Below are 17,632 nucleotides of genomic sequence, written 5' to 3'. Positions count from 1 at the left end.
CATGTTCCAAAGCATAGCACATCATCTGTCAAACATGGTGGAGGCAGTGTTATGGCATGGGCATGCATGGCTGCAAATAGAACTGGGTCACTGGTGTTTACTGATTATGTGACTGCTGATAGAATTGGCAGGATTAATTCTGAAGCATACAGAGCTACACTTTCTGCTCAGATTCAATCAAATGCTGCAAAACTGATAGGACAGCACTAATAATTCCAGGTGTGAATGTCTATGCGTCTCAGCTGTCCACGTGTGATCTGCTCACCCAGGACACATTTTAATCCCAGGTGAACAGGGCCTAAGGAGCCTAGCCCAAACGTGTTCCAGCAGTGCCCCTGTGCACAAAGCGAGGTCCATGGTGTGCCAAGGTCGGAGTGGAAGAACTCGAGTGGCCTGCACAGAGCCTTGACCTCAATGTTATTGAATACCCTTTGGGACAAGCAACTGGGCAGGCAATTCCTAACTGATGAAGAGCATTAAAGGGGCAAGAACCCAGCATGGGCAAAGAGGGCTGGCAGCACACTCAGTGGGAGCATAAAGAATTAAGTCAAAGTCTCATTTTCCTGAATTAATAACCTATAACCTCAGGAAGGTATTTTACATTCATATCAAATGTGAATGATTCAGCCTGGGTGCAAAACCACTTTCACCCAACCAAATAATTGCTTAGGTTCTCTTTTCACAAGAAGTGATGAAGTCAAATAAATTACAGTAAAAATTTAACTAAAAGAGAATTTTGCAGGGAAGTAAAGCCAATTATTCATTACATTAAGCTGATGTATCATTTGAATTCCTGTCATTTAATATGCGTCTTTCTCACTGAGGCCTGAACAGGCTGTGTTGTTTTCATAGGAAATGGCTTGCTAGTGATGCTAAGGGACCTTTTACAGCACTATAATTTACAGCACTGCAGAAGCCATCCATCTATCCGTCAGTAACCTTTATCACTGCTGCCTTACAGGAATGCAATGCTCCATCCAAATAACATTGTTAGTTCCATTTTTGTGTGACATGAAGGTTAATCTTGGTCTCCCATCAGACTTCAGATGCATTCAGACACCTAAAATTTGAAAATCATGGATCTTTTTCAGTTTTATAGCAAATCGAGCAAATTCCAGATAGGAAGTAATTGTCTGAATTCACTTAAAAATACCAGAAAACATAATGGGAAGTTGATATTCTTAATTGCAAGAAAATAAGAACCCCTATTCCAGAAACTCCATACATGCTTCAGTCTTGCAGTTTGCCATCAGTGACAGCAAAACAGTAGTCTCACATAAAAAACTATTTAAAAAAATTAAATGATTTTTTTCCCCCAGTTACTTTTGTTGCCATGTTTCCCTTAATCCTTCTCTCCGAGGCAGCACTGTTTCCCGAATTACAAGAAACCCTCATGTTTATCCATCATTCATAGAACCACAGTTACATATGCGACTAGCATTCTATTTCACACCTTCTAGGAGGCAGTGAAAAACACACATGCCAACATCATTATTCTAGGACTAACAGGAAAAAGGTGTTCAGAGATTACCGCCACACTAACAATGACAGGGGCATTCTCAACCTTGTAGAATCTGGAATAAGTGCATGGTAATGCCTAGGTAGCAGAAGCACAGACATTCTACAACAGAGTACCTTTAAAAAAGGTCAGTGAGGAAGAGACACTCCTTATAGAGTGACATGTCACAGTAGGAGGCCAGCCCATCTACTGGCTGAGGTAATGACATCCACCACCCATTGGCCTAGCTTCTGCCTAGACAAGGGAGCCCCCATGTCTTTCCTCTGTGGCAGATGAACAGTTGGTCTGAGTGTTGGATGGCTGCCATCTAGTCTAAATATTACTATAGGGTGCTTACTGACAGAGCAAGGAATTCTCGGCAGGCTCACCCTCACTGAAGACTGCTGGGTCACAAAGTTTGGTGATATGACCATAAGCCGAAATCCTGGATTTAACCACAAGGTCACAGCAGAGTTGTATTGCCACCAAAGCATCCTAGGAAAGCTTACTGCCAGAGAATGTAACTCCCCAACTCTTTTAGCTGAGATTGTTAGCAAAAAGGCAGTTTTCATATATCCATTTCAAGTAAGCATTCTGCACAGGCTCATAAGGGGAACACTGAAGGGACTCTAGCACATGGGAGGTCCCATGCAGAGCTCCTAGAGGACTGTGGTAAATGGAGGCACCTTGCCTCTTTTAGAATGACAGTAATAAACCCGTGAGACCCCAGAGAGTTATCATCCATTGTGTTGTGGTGCACTGCAATTGCTGTCATATAAACCTTTAGATAGGGACTTACCATTTTTTAGCAAAACAGAATAAAAATCAGGATTTAGGGGATCAAGAAACAGACCAGTTCCAGTCGATGAGTTGGCCTGTGTACTTGCATTCATAAGTGTTTCCTGGACTGCTAAGTCATAGTTCTCAGTTGGTGATAAATCAGCACGGCCAGACCCACAGGCAGCACTGTAGTGCCCCTACAGATAAGTTGCTCTCAGTGAGGCCAATCTTGAAAAGAGATTCTGTGCAATGCAGAAAGAGTTGCTTGACTCTTATCTGATTATCTCTCCGATGAAGCACTGCTCCCTCATGTTTCTTAGATGCCCTACTTCTTGGTAGGGGCATAAGGGGTCAGTTTTCCAAGTATGACAGTATCCTATTGCCAATGGCCCCCCTACAGGGTAGAAGAGAGGCAGTGTGATGCCTACCAGGGGTCTGAGAGCATGGCTCTACATGAATAAGATTTGTGAGAGGCAGGCCTGCCCCATGTGGCAGGTTGTGGTGACCTGAAAATGCCAAGTAAACAGCCCATTTGCCAGTATTGCCAACGGTTTAGAGGGGTGAAACAGGACTGTTGACTTTTTATTGTGAATTGTTGCTCACAGTATTTTCAGCACTTTAACAGCAATCTTATTAAAGTAGATATTAGAATTTAACATAAAATACAATTTCTGGAACCTCAGAACATCTTAAAGTATACACAAGGAAAAAAGATTAGTACTGCAATTTAAATCTAGAACTGCATGATTGTAATACAGAGAATACGAGAGATGTGTTAATATCAGTCTTTAACTTATGTTGATTGAGTAACTGCTTGCGAGTAACATTCACCTGATTTTGCAACTCTATCAAATAGCAAATAATCTTGCTTAATCACTTGGCAGTGAAATCAAATGCACCCATCTGTTGAAGACAAAAATCCTGCAGTGTCTTTCAACACCAGTGTTCCAAATCCTGGAAGTAGGAATAGGACCAAATAAGAAGGCAATGCAAGGATTTAAATTTTTACAGCCAATATTTTAGCAATACCACGCAAAATGAATCTTTAAGTTAGCTTGTTCCACTCTACAGTCTTAATTTTGCCCCACAGATACTCTGAGAACTGCAGGACTACTGCAGAGTTCCTCTTGCCATTCACTCTGACTTTTGGAGAGGGCTTTCACAGGCAAGTTCTGTGCCAAGCACACTGAGTGATTCAGCAAAGCTGCAGGGTCAAAGAAGTGTGTATCTGGACCAATGTTCTCTCTTCTGCCATATGCTTCCAATGTTATTGGACAATGCTTCTTATTAACATGGACACACACACAGCAAAATATAAAAGCTGCAGGCTGCATCACCCAGCTTTTCAATGATTAAGTCAGATCACGGCTCACTGATCTGTGCTAGCTCTGATGATATACTAACCATTTAGACCCTGATTTATTAAGATCCCATATAATGAGCACTAACTTGCATGTGTAATCTGTGGGCATGTTTTGGGTAATTTACAAAGGGTAACTGCATGAGTAGAGTCGTGTGCAAAGTAAGGACAGGAAACGATATTGGAATGAGGTTTTTGTGTATGTTAACCGTTCTCGATAGCTATGGTGGAATCACATCTCAAAAAGAATCCCAGAGGAGTCAAACTGAAACCTGGCACATGTCTGCGGAAAAGGAAAAATGATTTAAGAGGAATTTTAAAGTGGAGTGAGGTAAAGCATTTATTTGTTCTCTACTTGACGGAAAGCTAGTGAATAGCACACAAATGACTTATCCTCACTGTGGAATTTGTATCATTAACCAGTTGTGATGTTGTTTATCTAGATCATTCATAATAGCTATTCACTAACATGAGGGGTTTGTATGTTTCTCTCTATTTCTGTATTTCAAACTCAGTTATTCCAGGTGTCTGCTCAGCCTTGGTATGGTACATATTTATTGCTCTGTGTTTTGGCTAGCGTGCTAACACTATCTGGCTTGCACCTAATCTGTTTGCCAGGGTGGAGAACAAAATACACAGAATACATAATAAAATATATGGAGAACACAGATTGGGTAATAAAAATACACACATCAGAAGTGACCAGGCATCTATTGGCCTTATTGATGGATGGGCCACCTCCGATGCAAATGGATGCAAGCAATGTGCAAGTTGTAATCTGTGAGATTACAACTGAGAGACTGAGAAGTTCTGATCTTTAACCTGATAACTGTGATGATCACATTGATGTGCACAATAAATAATAAACATCTGTTTATTCTCATAACGATCCTGTAATACTGAAGAAATTTAACACAGCATTTATTATATCCTCGGAGTTATGAATACTTGGGCCTTGTCCCAAACTGCATACTACCATACCAAAGATTTTATCAGTACACCATATTTGTTATTACTATTTAGGCATATTACTTAGCGCACATTATGCTGTTTGGGACACAGCTCTGAATGTGTACACTTGCAGCCGTGAAATTAATCTGTGCGGCAGAGAAGGACACCACACAACGACATTACGGAATGTTCTTCCACAAGTAACTTAAAGAGCATTTTTTCCAGCTACCTTACTGAAATAGAACACTGAGGCCCTGATTTACTGAAAGTTTGCTGGAAAAAAATTTAGATTTATTAAGAATTATAAGATGGTTAACAGAGTAACATGAACAACAAATCATAAAATACACACACACAAGGAAAAATGGTGTGAGAATTGGGAGATTGTTGCATGATGGAGCAAGGCTTTCGGTCAAATACGATTTATGAGTCAAGCTAAAAGGTTAAAGGTTAAAGGTTAAATAGGCTTGTAAGTAGGGGTCTTAGGGGACTCCAGCACAAGGGGAGATCCCATGCCAAGCTCATACGGAAATGTGTGCCCCTTTCAAAAACGTTGTAAAAGGTTTATGAGACCACAGAGAGATGCCATTCACAGTGCTGAGATTTACTGATAGGGCGGCCAAATGCACCTTTCACACAGAAACTTGTCTGGCAGTTCCTGAAAAAAGTTAGCATTTTGGAAATTGGGCAGTGTCCAATGGGGTGGTGCCACTCTGCTCCCCATCCTGCAAGATTCTTTCATTAGCAAAGACTTCTGCATCTCCAGCAAGCTAGAACCTGGGTCCGTCTCACTAAGACCAGCACACGTTTCCATTTGTGGTGCTTCTGAAATGCCTGTAGCTTCAGCACGCCTGGGGGAATTGCTCTTATAGCTGCCATCATCTGTCCTAGAATCCTCAACAGAAGCCAGTACCACACATAGCATCCTGGCTAAATATCATTGTTAAGCATCATAATGTCTGCCACAAATTGGGCTGCCAGGCTGGCTAAAATTCAGAGTAAATCTAGCCTCACGCCAATAAACTGTGTGGCCTGCTTCAGTGTTAAAGAGTTCACCGTGAGACCATGTGCTGTATTGTGTGTGAGGAGGGAGGACGTTTCCCAAAAGGCCTGCTCCTTGGTCCAGGGAACACAACCAAAGGAAGTAATGGGTGATCAGCAAAAATACCCGTTGCTAGAGAGACCAAAGGTTTAAACTTTTGCCTTTGGAAGGCAAACCTTAGAAAGCACCTGTGTCCTCAGGTGATTGGGGCGTGAAAATAAGCACTGCTCTAACCTGTCCTGTGGTTGCAAACGAACTACATCTGACTAGTTTAGTATATGAAAAGGGAGGGTCTTCAAGAACCAGTCAAGAACTGGTTGAAAACCACCATAACGAGATAAGTTGAATAGAAGACTTTGTTTTGAAATGTGGGGTTCAAAACAAATTCCTCGTTTCCTATCAAATGTGCTCTTGCGACATTGTCATCAGGACCCAATGATCATATGCAGTTGCTGCCCAGTGGGGGATGTTTTTAGCTGCTCGGTGGGAATCTTTAGTAGTGAGATGTGCTGCTTAGAGTGGAACCTTATGGGTGAACAAGGTTATGCTGACCTGAAAAGTGCCATTTGGTGGGTATGGTCAATTTGATTCCTAAACCTCCTATTCAGGGCTTCTTTTACTAGATGAACACAAACACACTGGTGAACACAAACAAAATTCAGCATTAATAACCCATCAGCAATACAACAAGGTTAGTCTAAATGTTTACTAAATACACCAGCATTAACTAGTTTTTATTCCATCTATGGCAAAAACTATATCAAATAAATTAATATCGAATAAATTACAGCATTAGGGCCATAATGATACGATATGTTGTATCGTTTCATTAGATACAAGGCTCTCAATTCAATACATCTGTGTATCGAGCAATAGTTCGACGGACTGCATAATCAAGTACACACCCTGCTCTTGGGGGAAAAAAGTGCTCCCTCTTTATCTGGAATAAAGAGCAGAGGCGATTTTATTCACTAGACAATACTAAATACAGTGCGCGCACACACACACACACACACATGCACAGCAAACTCTCTGCTACATTCAGGGTTCCTCCCCTTGCTGATTCAGTCCTGGCTAAAGAGATCACAGTAGCGATTGGGAAGTTCATATTCAGTAGTGGAGAACACAGGATTCAGGCACTACACAGAGCTGCATGACTCTGAGAGAATAAGAAAAGCCTTGTGCTTCAGACAGGCCACACTGTGAGTCATGCCAGTAACGGCTAGGCATTTTTTATATTGTTACATTCTAATACACAGCTTTTGTTTCGTTACACTCTGCTAAGATTCTGAATTAATCACACAAACACTACACAGCCTCGTTATTCATTTTCAATTAGTTGCATTTTTACCCTGTTGGATGATTTAATTAATTAGAAACAGAAACCTAAGGGACATATTCAGGCAATGCTTATCTTCACTGTATTGAAAATGTATTGTATCAAGGTTGTTCCGCTACACGCCTGTACAGCATCGAACTAAATTTGATAATGAACTTAACTCTGGGTCTTCAGATGTAAATACTGGAACCCCTCATTCAGTTTCATTTGTGAATTTTGCCAAACTAATTGCCACAAACGTACGAAATAAGGTATTATTTTATACTGGCTGTCAATATTCCTGTTTCTACTGATGGATGGAATAAACATTAGTTAATGCAGTTGTCCATTATTTGGATTATTAGAGTCATTATTTAAAAAAATGTTTCAAACGTTAATGTTATTCATCATTATGTAATGTTATTTATCGTTACTGGATACCTCTGATCTCGGACTTGGAATATCCATTTTGGATTCGTTCCTATAGTAACTATTCCAAAGTTGGAACTCAATCTAGCACAAAGCACGATACAACTGTTTCACACTTTTCACCACAGCCAGAAGTCAGATTACATTCGCCACATGTTATTTACCAAACATTCCTAGAATAACTGAAATGTACAAAAGAGAAAATGAACAACCAAGCTACAGGTATGTGTGAATGGAAGAAAGACAATGGCACACTTTATCTGATAAAGTGGAATACACTCCAAGGCCAGTAGAGCCTTAGAGCACGGCTTGTCTGTGAGAATCAGCAACAGCTGTTGTCTCTAGAGTCATATTGTACCACTAACATCACTGGCACATACATTATTTATTATTGCTGCTTAATTAACTTAAGACTTTATCATATTTTATCATCAGACTGTGGATGTTACAGATTGTATAAGTAAACAAAGATATTTGCAAACTTCAAATTTTATATTTTTTGTGCTCCAACAAACCTTTCGAACATCTCAAATAGGTAAGTAGCAAATGTAAGTGGTAATATTTCCAAACTGGTAAGTGGTGCTATATTTAGGTTGGCAGTATGTTAGAATGCCAATGTGTTTACTTCAGCACTCCAAAGAATGAAGGCACACATGGTCACAGTAACTCCAACCACTGCATACTTACCAAGTTGACTTGCTGGTACATAGCACAGCAAAGTGCTTCAATGCTATTTAAAGACTGTGAATAGTTACAACAAAGACTAATACGTTACAGCACAATACCATTTTCAATTACACACATAATTCTTAATTTAGACCTTGTAATCAGCAATTTCACATGAAATGTTACTTTGGAGGGATAAAAAAAAAGTGTATTTACAGAGAAAATTGTGGATTGTGCTATCAAAAAGTGCCAATTTGTTATTTGTTCCAAACTCATAATTTTCTATAATTTGCACTCCTGGCACACTTGTTCAACATAAGCCCATTATCTTTCAATTTTCTTTAATCCTTTTTTAGATAAAAGCTTTAAAAATGTAACTACAGTTGTGCAGCCGAAGTTCAAATTCTAACTAGATAACAATTACTTTGGTTGTGAGTTAGAGACCTGTGTGATTATGGCTAAATATCTGCCCTTCTAAAAGAGTAATATTCTTCATGAGTTCAAACCTGTGTCTGTGCTCTTTCACAGACATTCCTGTTTTCCTACTTTCCCACTGTAAATCAGATCTTAACATTTAGCTTGACATCGTCTACTCTTAAGTGTAGCTGTCCGAGCACACTGTGTTCTAAAGAAGGTTACATAGGAGCTAGCTGATAAATTAGGATGATAATTTTATGATGCGCAATGACTTGCACAAGTGTCAAACAAATATAGTCAAAAATACACATGCAATCCATTTATATTTTACTATTATAGCATTATGAACTACAAAAGCACAACTGAATTGCAAAACTTTTCCAAATTATAACTAACTTTTAAAGAATGCTGTAGATTTAAACCTACTTGAGCTCTAGCTGACTCCTTGAATGGCTTTATGCTTAAAGTTAGGCCTGGAACACACGAATGCAAGTGTGTGTTAGATACGGAACTGGAAAAATGTGTCCCTCGAATTATCTTTAAAAGATATTCAGACCATTTAACTGTTTCACTGACTCAGCTCCACTACTGGAGCAAGCCTTGGTAGTAAGGTGACAAGCAAGAATAACGTATGAAATTTGAGGACTAAAAAAACTACAGCACATGGGAAAGATCCAGCTAAAGAGCAAAAACCAAACCTAACTGCTGAATGGACGTCATATTCCTCCTTTAGGCTTGCAAAATTCATTCATTTTGATTAGCTGTTGTTGTTGTTATGTAATATTGTTATTCGATATGAGGTACAACAGCATGTAACTGTATAAAGGTTATGAATTTCTAATAACAATTTTCTAACACGTTCATAATACACAGTCTGTATACCTTGTGTTCATTTGCATTTCAAAATGAACTTTTTTAATTTTTTTTTTTAATTGGCACACACTTAAATAGGAACTTGATTTATTTCTCCATCAAATTATTTTGAAAAAATATAATATATTGACCTTTTTGAATTGTGTCTACTTGACTCTTTTTGAGTCTCAAAATCAAATATTCATGAATTCGAATATGGAAAAACATGCCTACTGCAGTACATTTTAGAGTGAACAGAGTTGACCTTGAAGAACAAGTATGCTTTTTATTTATTTATTTATTTATTTATTTTTATTTTGTTTAAAGAGACTGTTGTGTGCTTAAGATGTGTACTTCTGTTTTCCTAAAGGATATGATTAAAAAATAAGATCAGCATACACTCACTGAGCACTTTATTAGGAACATCTATACACCAACTCCTTCATGCAGTTATCTGATCAGCCAATCATGCGGCAGCAGTGCAGCCGGCAGCTTTGGGTAATGTTCACATCAACCAACTGAACGGGGAAAAAAAAGTGATCTCAGTGATTTTGATCGTGCCATGATTGTTGGTGCCAGACAGGCTTGTTTGGGTATTCCTGTAACTGCTGATCTCCTGGGATTTTCACGCACAACAGCCTCTAGAGCTTACTCAGAATGGTGCAATAAAGAAAAGACTTCCAGTGAGCGGCAGATCTGCAGACGGAAACGCCTTGTTGATGAGAGGTCATTGGAGAATGGCCAGACTGGTTTGAGCTGACAGAAAGGCTACAGTACCTCAGATAACCCTCTGTACAACTGTGCTGAGCAGAAAAGCATCTCAGAATGAACAACACGTCGAACCTTGAGGCAGATGGACTACAACCGCAGATCACGTCGGGTTCCACTTCTGTCAGCCAAGAAAAGAAAGCTGAGGCTGCAGTGGGCACAGCTCACCAAAACTGGACAGGTGAAGACTGCCAAAACATAGACTGATAAACCTAGATTTCTGCTGAGGCACACAGATGGTAGTGTCAGAAACTGGCAGCAACAGCTTGAAACCATGGATCCAACCTGCCTTGTGTCAACAGTTCAGGCTGGTGGAGGTGGTGTAATGGTGTGGGGAATGTTTTCTTGGCACACTTTGGGCCCGTTAATACCAATCAATCATCACTTCAGTGCCACAGCCTATTTAAGTATTGTTGCTGACCATGTGCATCCCTTCATGGCCACAATTTATCCATCCTCTAATGGCTACTTCCAGCATGATAATGCACCGTGTCACAAAGCAAAAGTCATCTCAACCTGGTTTCATGACCATGACAATGAGTTCAGTGTTCTTCAGTGGTCTTCCCAGTCACCGGCTCTGAATCCAATAGAACACTTTTGGGTAATGGTAGAAAGAGAGATTCACAGCATGAACGTGCACCTGAAAAATCTGCAGGAACTGTGTGATGCAATCATGTGAACATGGACCAGAATCTCAAAGGAATATTTCCAACATCTTGTGGAATCCATGCCAAGAAGAACTGAGGCTGTTTTGAGAGCAAAGGGAGGCTCTACCCATTGTTAGTATAGTGTTCCTAATAAAGTGCTCAGTGAGTGTATGCAGAAATAAATTTTGCTCTTTTTATGATGCTATAAAGAAACAATCTATTTCTCTACATAGACAGACATTGTACATAGATTTTCATTCATCCACTAAGGGTTATGAAGCCAAATAGTACAAAATGAAATAGGGAGATTAATAATAAGAAGAATGCCTAATAATGCTGCTATTACTGGACAATGGAGTACCAAACTGACCTTGCTGCAACCCCTCCCACTTCAGTACAGTGACATACTAACATAGGTGCCCATGCTCCCTGTGCCCCCATGGTGCCTTCCTCAGCCATGCCACCTGTTAGCACTCATTGATGCCAGTTTATTCAAGCTTGTTCACACTGGAGGGAAAAACCACTCAGCTAGGCAAACAGATGGATGAGAGTGCCACTGTGGGTATGCCGAAAAGGCCATCCAAACAGCACCTCCCACCATGCTTTAAACAGGAACCTGCTTACAGATGCAAGCTCGAAAGAGGGAGTCAAAACTCCCGCAAGCTTTTACAGGAATGTACAGAAGGCTGAGAGGCTGCTGCTGCTTTGAAAACCCGAGTGAATATTTCAGTATTTTTCCACTATGTTGTAAAAATCTGAGAGTTACTTCTTAAAGATTCCTTTACTACAGAATACATGTTTACAATGTCACTGGTTCTGAAAGTGCGGTCTGTGAAGTATAGCCAAGGGATCGGCGATTTTTTTTCCCCTTTAGTTACAGTAGCGTACAGGAAATCACTACCCACCATTATCAAAATTATCATATTTATTACTGAGTTCTTACAGTTATTTGACTGGTCCCTTGAATTGAAGGAGTTGAATGCAAACCTCAACAATTCAAACAGGTCAGCCTATAAATAAGACTTTCCTGAGGGGGTCCGTGAAATTTATTTTACAGTTAAAGGGGTCCTCAGCTACAAAAGCTTTGTGAACCCTTATTCTAGTTCATATATATAGTAATAAAACTTGAAAAACACTGTTTACACAGCTGATGAAGGACTTTTGTTCGAAACGTCTTGTTTTTCTATAAACTTTGCATGCTTTGCGTAACGTTATGAAAGCCAACACTTCACATATTAACAAGAGCTTGTCTTTAAGCTAGCGTTAAGCAGCTTTGTGAGCTCTGCCACTAGTAGTCTGTCCGTGCTGAGCTGCAGTTCAACATAGTATAGGGAGAACATAGTGAGCCTCCAAGTTAGCTAGGTAGCAAAAACACAAACTTCAAGGGTAAAAGATTGCTCTGCTTCTCCTGTGTGTGTGAGTTTACTTGCTCCCTGTGGTGCTTCATCCAGCTCTGGGAATGATGATAGCAACCTAGCTGGTTTTTAGCTAGAAATAAATAAATAAATAAATAAATGCCCGGTTGCTTTTGTTGTGTATTTTTAAATGTGTTTTAAAATTTGTTTGTTTATTTATTAGCCTGCCTTTTACCTAACCAGCTAATCTCAGCCTCTCCATCTCTAAAGCCTGGGCGTAATGACATATGACATATCTAACGTATATGATTATATGCGTAACTTATACGTGTATAATATGATCCCAAATCTCTGTCAAATCCAACAGCTCTGACTGTAAATTACTTTTACTGTACTTTCAGACTTACACAAATTTTCAACACCCTAATTTAATACTGATGTTATCATTTGTAACAAAATCTTACAAACTAGAACTGAGCAATATGACTATTTTTTTTTTTAAATCTCAAAACCTGTGATCTGTAAATTTGAGTTCAACACAAAGAGAAACAATGGCAAAAATGTAAAATTATTAAATACACCACGGAAAAAAAAACATGACACACATACACACATATATATATATATATATATATATATATATATATATATATATATATATATACAATTCACATTTACAAGACTCAAAACAGTTTACAAAATAGTTTTGTCAGCTTCCAAGCTCACTACACTCACTCAGTACACTTTTTATGAGATATCATAGGTATCGTTATATCTTTTTATAATTTTTTTTTTAAATAACAACTGCATACTCTGGAAGCAGAATTGATAAAAATACAGCTTTCTGTAATCTTTAATACACATACAGTGTGATATATTGGTGTGTATATATATATAGGATTGAATTGAGTGTAGGATTGAGTGTACGATTGAAATATTTTGATATGATATTTTTGTAATATCGCCCACCCCGTTATAAACTATGGCTTTTATAACCCGAGAGCTTTTCTGACAAATCTGCACATGACCTGGCAAACTGGAAAAGGCTACAACAGGAACTTCTGCTTCCTTTGGCTCAGTGCAGTCTAGCCCCATGTAAACACCATTCAGGCAAGTTCCTGAGTTTCGGACAGTATTAAAGTGTACAGTATCTAAAGCTGGAGTGGGGATTACAGCTGGGTGGGAAAAAAAAAACCTGGAACCTTTTGAAACCATCACTGTGTGACCTATTAGCTTAAGTACCAAAGTGATGTACTTAAGAGGTAAGTGTTAGAGTCAATGTGGGAAATTTGAGAGTATTGCCATTGTTAAACTGTTTACAAAACAGGAAATAAGGGGAAAAAAAACCCTTCTGTTTATATGCGACACAAATGTACCTTATACAGTTTGAAGAAAAAAAATTTGGTAATAAGCCAAATTCTGAAAAATCATTTAAGTGAGCCGTAACAAGTCAGTTTTTTTTGGAAAGTAAATCTACCTTATGGATCAATCACCACCTTTTAAATAACCAGACGAATTGTGAACATTTGTGTATTAAGGTGAAAACAGTATTTCGAGCAAGATCCACAAAAGCGCAAGTCGAAATGTCTTCCCAATTTGTGGGGAAAGTTGAACGAAATCCAGCTCCATCTTACAGCGCACAGTTCCTCAGACTAAGAGAGTGAAAATGCAGGAACTGGCTTTTATTACAAAGCTTTTTGTTAGACACATATGGTGACCTGCAGTTTACAGAGGGAAATCAATAATCATCCAGGATAAACAACGCACCGGGAGCATTACATCAACTCTCCAGAACCATCAAAAAAACACCAAAGGGAGATAGTTTTCTATTACGTCTCGCTGACGCTGAAGCAACAGGCGACTTTTTGTGAAAATTTAGACAAACGTGTGGTGTGAGAGAAAAATCAAGTAACATAACCTCCGAGTAAAATGACACTTTTATCATGACCAGCATGATTTCAACAAACGGAGGCAAAGACCAGAAAGAAAAGAAATTTTGTGTGCAAAGAACAAAAGAACGTGTGCAAAGAACAGATACAAGTTCATAATAACAATAATAGTAATAATAATATATTCAAATGTTGTTGCCACTGGCCCTGTACAACCAATAAGCTACTACACTAAGGAGAAAGAAAATAACTTACACCACATGAACCTCAAATGTGAGCATCCTCTGTGATCTGAGCATCTTCGATGGTTTAATTTCCAGTTAGACATTTAACTTCGCTCTTCTCTGACTCGCTCTCAGTGTGGTGTGTCAGTGAGCTCTGGCTCGTGAAATCTCTCAGCCTGTTGCGTTCGTCCATGACTGTTTGTTTTTTTGGGTGAACTTTGCTCTCTGTTCAGTGATGGACACTGTGTTCTTCTGGACCGAAATGTATCACTTGAAAATAGGACAAACGTTCAGAAATGACATTGAGAAATTCACGAGCCGACAATACGCTACCCAAGTCAGCATGCTTATAAACATCTAACATGGCATAGAAAATGATCAGCTACTGATTACAAGATAATTAGATTACATCGGACACTAACAATCTATTATTCAGATGGATTATCAGATTAGCAGGTAAATCTGTAACAAGCTAATCACTTGTTTCAGCGAAAAGTGCTGAAAATAATCATTAGCTAATACATAAGAGGCAAAATGTTGAGAAATCTAACTAGACAGCATACGTTATGGGAGCATAAGCATAAAAATCTGACATAAAACATTTAATGAGGTGCTTTGATTTAGGGATGGAAACTGTCAAAAAGAAAGTGTTCACAGTTATATCCATAGTATAACCGGTTCCAGCACATGCTAAAATTCATAGCGATTACGGCTGCGCGATAAATCCAAATGATCAAAATATCGCAAATGTAAATATCGTGATATGCGTACCACAAGGGTTTGCGATAACGGAATGATTTTAATACTTCAAACAGTCAAAGTTTTAGGGTGACGCAGATAACAGAATGCTTTCTCGTTCTCAAAAGAACATGAAACATATATGTTGGTTATATCGTTTTCAGTTTTTAAATATATAAATATAATTTCAATCGATTTTACACAGTTATAACATTATCGTACCGGATATCACATATCGCATTATTTAACTAATTATTATATATATAGTCTGGCTCATGAGAATAATAAAAGGTAATAATAATACTAAACATGTACCTTTTTAGACTAAGTACTGGCTTAGTGATGTCAAAAAATATTCTACAGCTTTTAGTGTTTTCGACTTTAAGAGATTTATGATGACAATTGGATGAAATACATACAGAGCATTTCTGTCTGTTGCCACGTTCCCATATGTTAAACCCACTGGTTTTCCTTCTACATAAACATTTCTGGTCCTCTTTCAGACCTTTATGGTGGGGAAGACCAGAATTAAACACTACTCGGTTGCACGCTGAAGGTGAATTCCTCACTCAGCCAACGGAGAAATGACCCACTTCCTGAAACAGCTGAAGAATTCCCAGACTGTGTTGTAACTTTACCTCTGGGTACGAGTGCCTTAGATATGAGGCTAATTCTATTTTAAACGTATCTTCCACAACAAATAACTGCATTCTTTCCACTTCCTTGACTTTTATGTTGGTCACTTCATTACATTTTACAGGGTGATGCCAATCGCTTCAGCTGGTACGCTAACAATTAAAACCGGTGATAATAGACACCTGTTGTGGTCCATATGTGGTTTGCTGTGCTAGATTTCGCAATAAATAAATTGTATAAAAAAACTGTATAAGGTTTTGGAACCTGAATCACGGCTGCTTGTGGTAACTGCCTCCTCCATTTCCTGTTAATGTAAACTTCACTGTTTCATAAACTGTGCTTTATCCAATTAGATCAAATGGCCTTTAACTGTTACCAAGGCTCAAAGCTGAGTGAAAAAACCGAGTCAGCTGATTATCCCTAAAATACTACAGGGGGCTTTGCTTTTTTAGAGGTTACCGTTAGACAATTTAGGAGGTTTGAGGTTCACAGTTTCAGGGAAATCTGTAAAAAACTGTTTTAAAGCTTTTCTTGACTGGTATACAGAACTATAAATAGTTAAGCTGACACAAAAACAAGCCTAAACAGGCTCTAAAAATACGTAGGTATGATGAAGCACAACTTTTACCACTACAATGTTCAGCCCCCTTAAAGCTGGAGCATTATTCTGTTCTTCATCTTAAAACATATTACTCAGCAACTACCATTCATTCTTTAGTAACTACATTGAGACTAATAGAAAAGGTGTGTAGGTATGACAGTGAGGAATGAATGTGTAATGTGAGTAAGTCATTAAGCTAATAATCATTTTTCATAATTCGTAATTCTTACGAAAGGCATTACTAACCTTGATGAACTCACTCAGTCACACATTGCTACAATTAGATTAAAAAAATGTCTCGGTGAAACTGAGAGAAATACATCTAACTAGTTTACACACACAAACACACACCACTGTTTTAGCCAATTTTTTTGGTGTTCCACATCGCTACAATGGTCCTTTTTTTTTTTTTTTTTTTTTTTTTTTAAAACAACTTGGGGACAATGTGTACATTCCAATTAATCATCAAAAAAGTACTGTGAAAAAAAAAAAAATTCTGGCTAAGGTGTAAGGTTGTCAAGCTTACACAATTATTAGAAAGGGTCAGAGTTTGTTTAAACTCAGCATTTTCCTATAGGTCACATTAAGACAAGCTATCCCCTGTATGGATAATGAGGACTTATCTCCTCATCATACTGCAAACAAGATCCACTGAAGTAGCACTGATAATGACGACAATATAATCATGAGCCTGGTCTGGAAATTTCTTAGAAAACACACACACACACACACACACATTTTGGGGCAATTTGGATACATACTGCATCTCTTGGGTCTGTTTTACATTAAAACTTGATTTAAAAATTACAAACACAGAAAGTTAATATTGTCGTATGGTTAAAATTGTGTTATGGTATGGTGGCAGCTTGCCGAGTTAGAAATCAACTGCTTAAGTAAGAATGACTGGTACAAATTACACACTCGTGCATTTCTTACAAGTGACTTACAACCTCACACTTAATCTGGTGTCATCAGTACAATACACTATAACTAACTATCACACCCTAGGCTAGTGATTAAAGACAAGAAGATCAGCAATACTAATCATTATTGGCACTTACTCACCAAGGCCTTTCTGAGTGTATTTCCCTCTCTGTGAGTGTCAAAAAAGGGGGGAAAAAAAATGCTGCAAGTTACGGGAGCTGGTGTGTGCTGCTGGAGCACCCGGTCGGCATTTAGTCCTTTGTGTGCCTTATCAGCAGGGATTAGGCAGGAGGGCACGGGGAAGCGAATGCAGAGCTTTCAGCTGACGGCTCCTGCGCCCACTGCTCTGTTGCACACGTTGCTATTTCTAGTACTGGCAAACCCCAGTCACCCACACACACGGTAATGTACATACACGCTACACTTTACAACTCCGGCTGCAAGTTCGTGAATGTTTGTATGTATATATGTATGTATGTATGTATGGTGCATGTATGTGTTTATGTGCGTCTATGTGCATGTGTTCGTATGAGCTTA

The 17,632-nt window shown here is 38.7% G+C and overlaps 1 protein-coding gene across 2 annotated transcripts in view; it reads right to left on the bottom strand.

The window, feature by feature from the left end:
* The window catches only part of mib2 (MIB E3 ubiquitin protein ligase 2), a 73,975-nt gene that overhangs the window by 50,646 nt on the left and 5,697 nt on the right, over nt 1–17,632 (bottom strand). The window contains exon 1 of one of the 2 annotated variants that reach the window (XM_026925442.3): nt 14,228–15,076. The exons of the other annotated variant lie outside the window; for it this stretch is intronic. Within the exon in view, the coding sequence (XP_026781243.1) occupies nt 14,228–14,300 (73 nt within the window). The 5' untranslated portion in view covers nt 14,301–15,076. Of the gene's footprint in view, nt 1–14,227; nt 15,077–17,632 lie in introns of those variants that run through there. 2 annotated transcript variants of the gene reach the window in all.

Source organism: Pangasianodon hypophthalmus, chromosome 8 (genome assembly GCF_027358585.1).
Source record: "Pangasianodon hypophthalmus isolate fPanHyp1 chromosome 8, fPanHyp1.pri, whole genome shotgun sequence".
Lineage (NCBI taxonomy): Eukaryota > Metazoa > Chordata > Actinopteri > Siluriformes > Pangasiidae > Pangasianodon > Pangasianodon hypophthalmus.
Note: the sequence above shows the minus strand (reverse complement) of the source record. Positions and strands in the feature narration are given on the sequence as shown.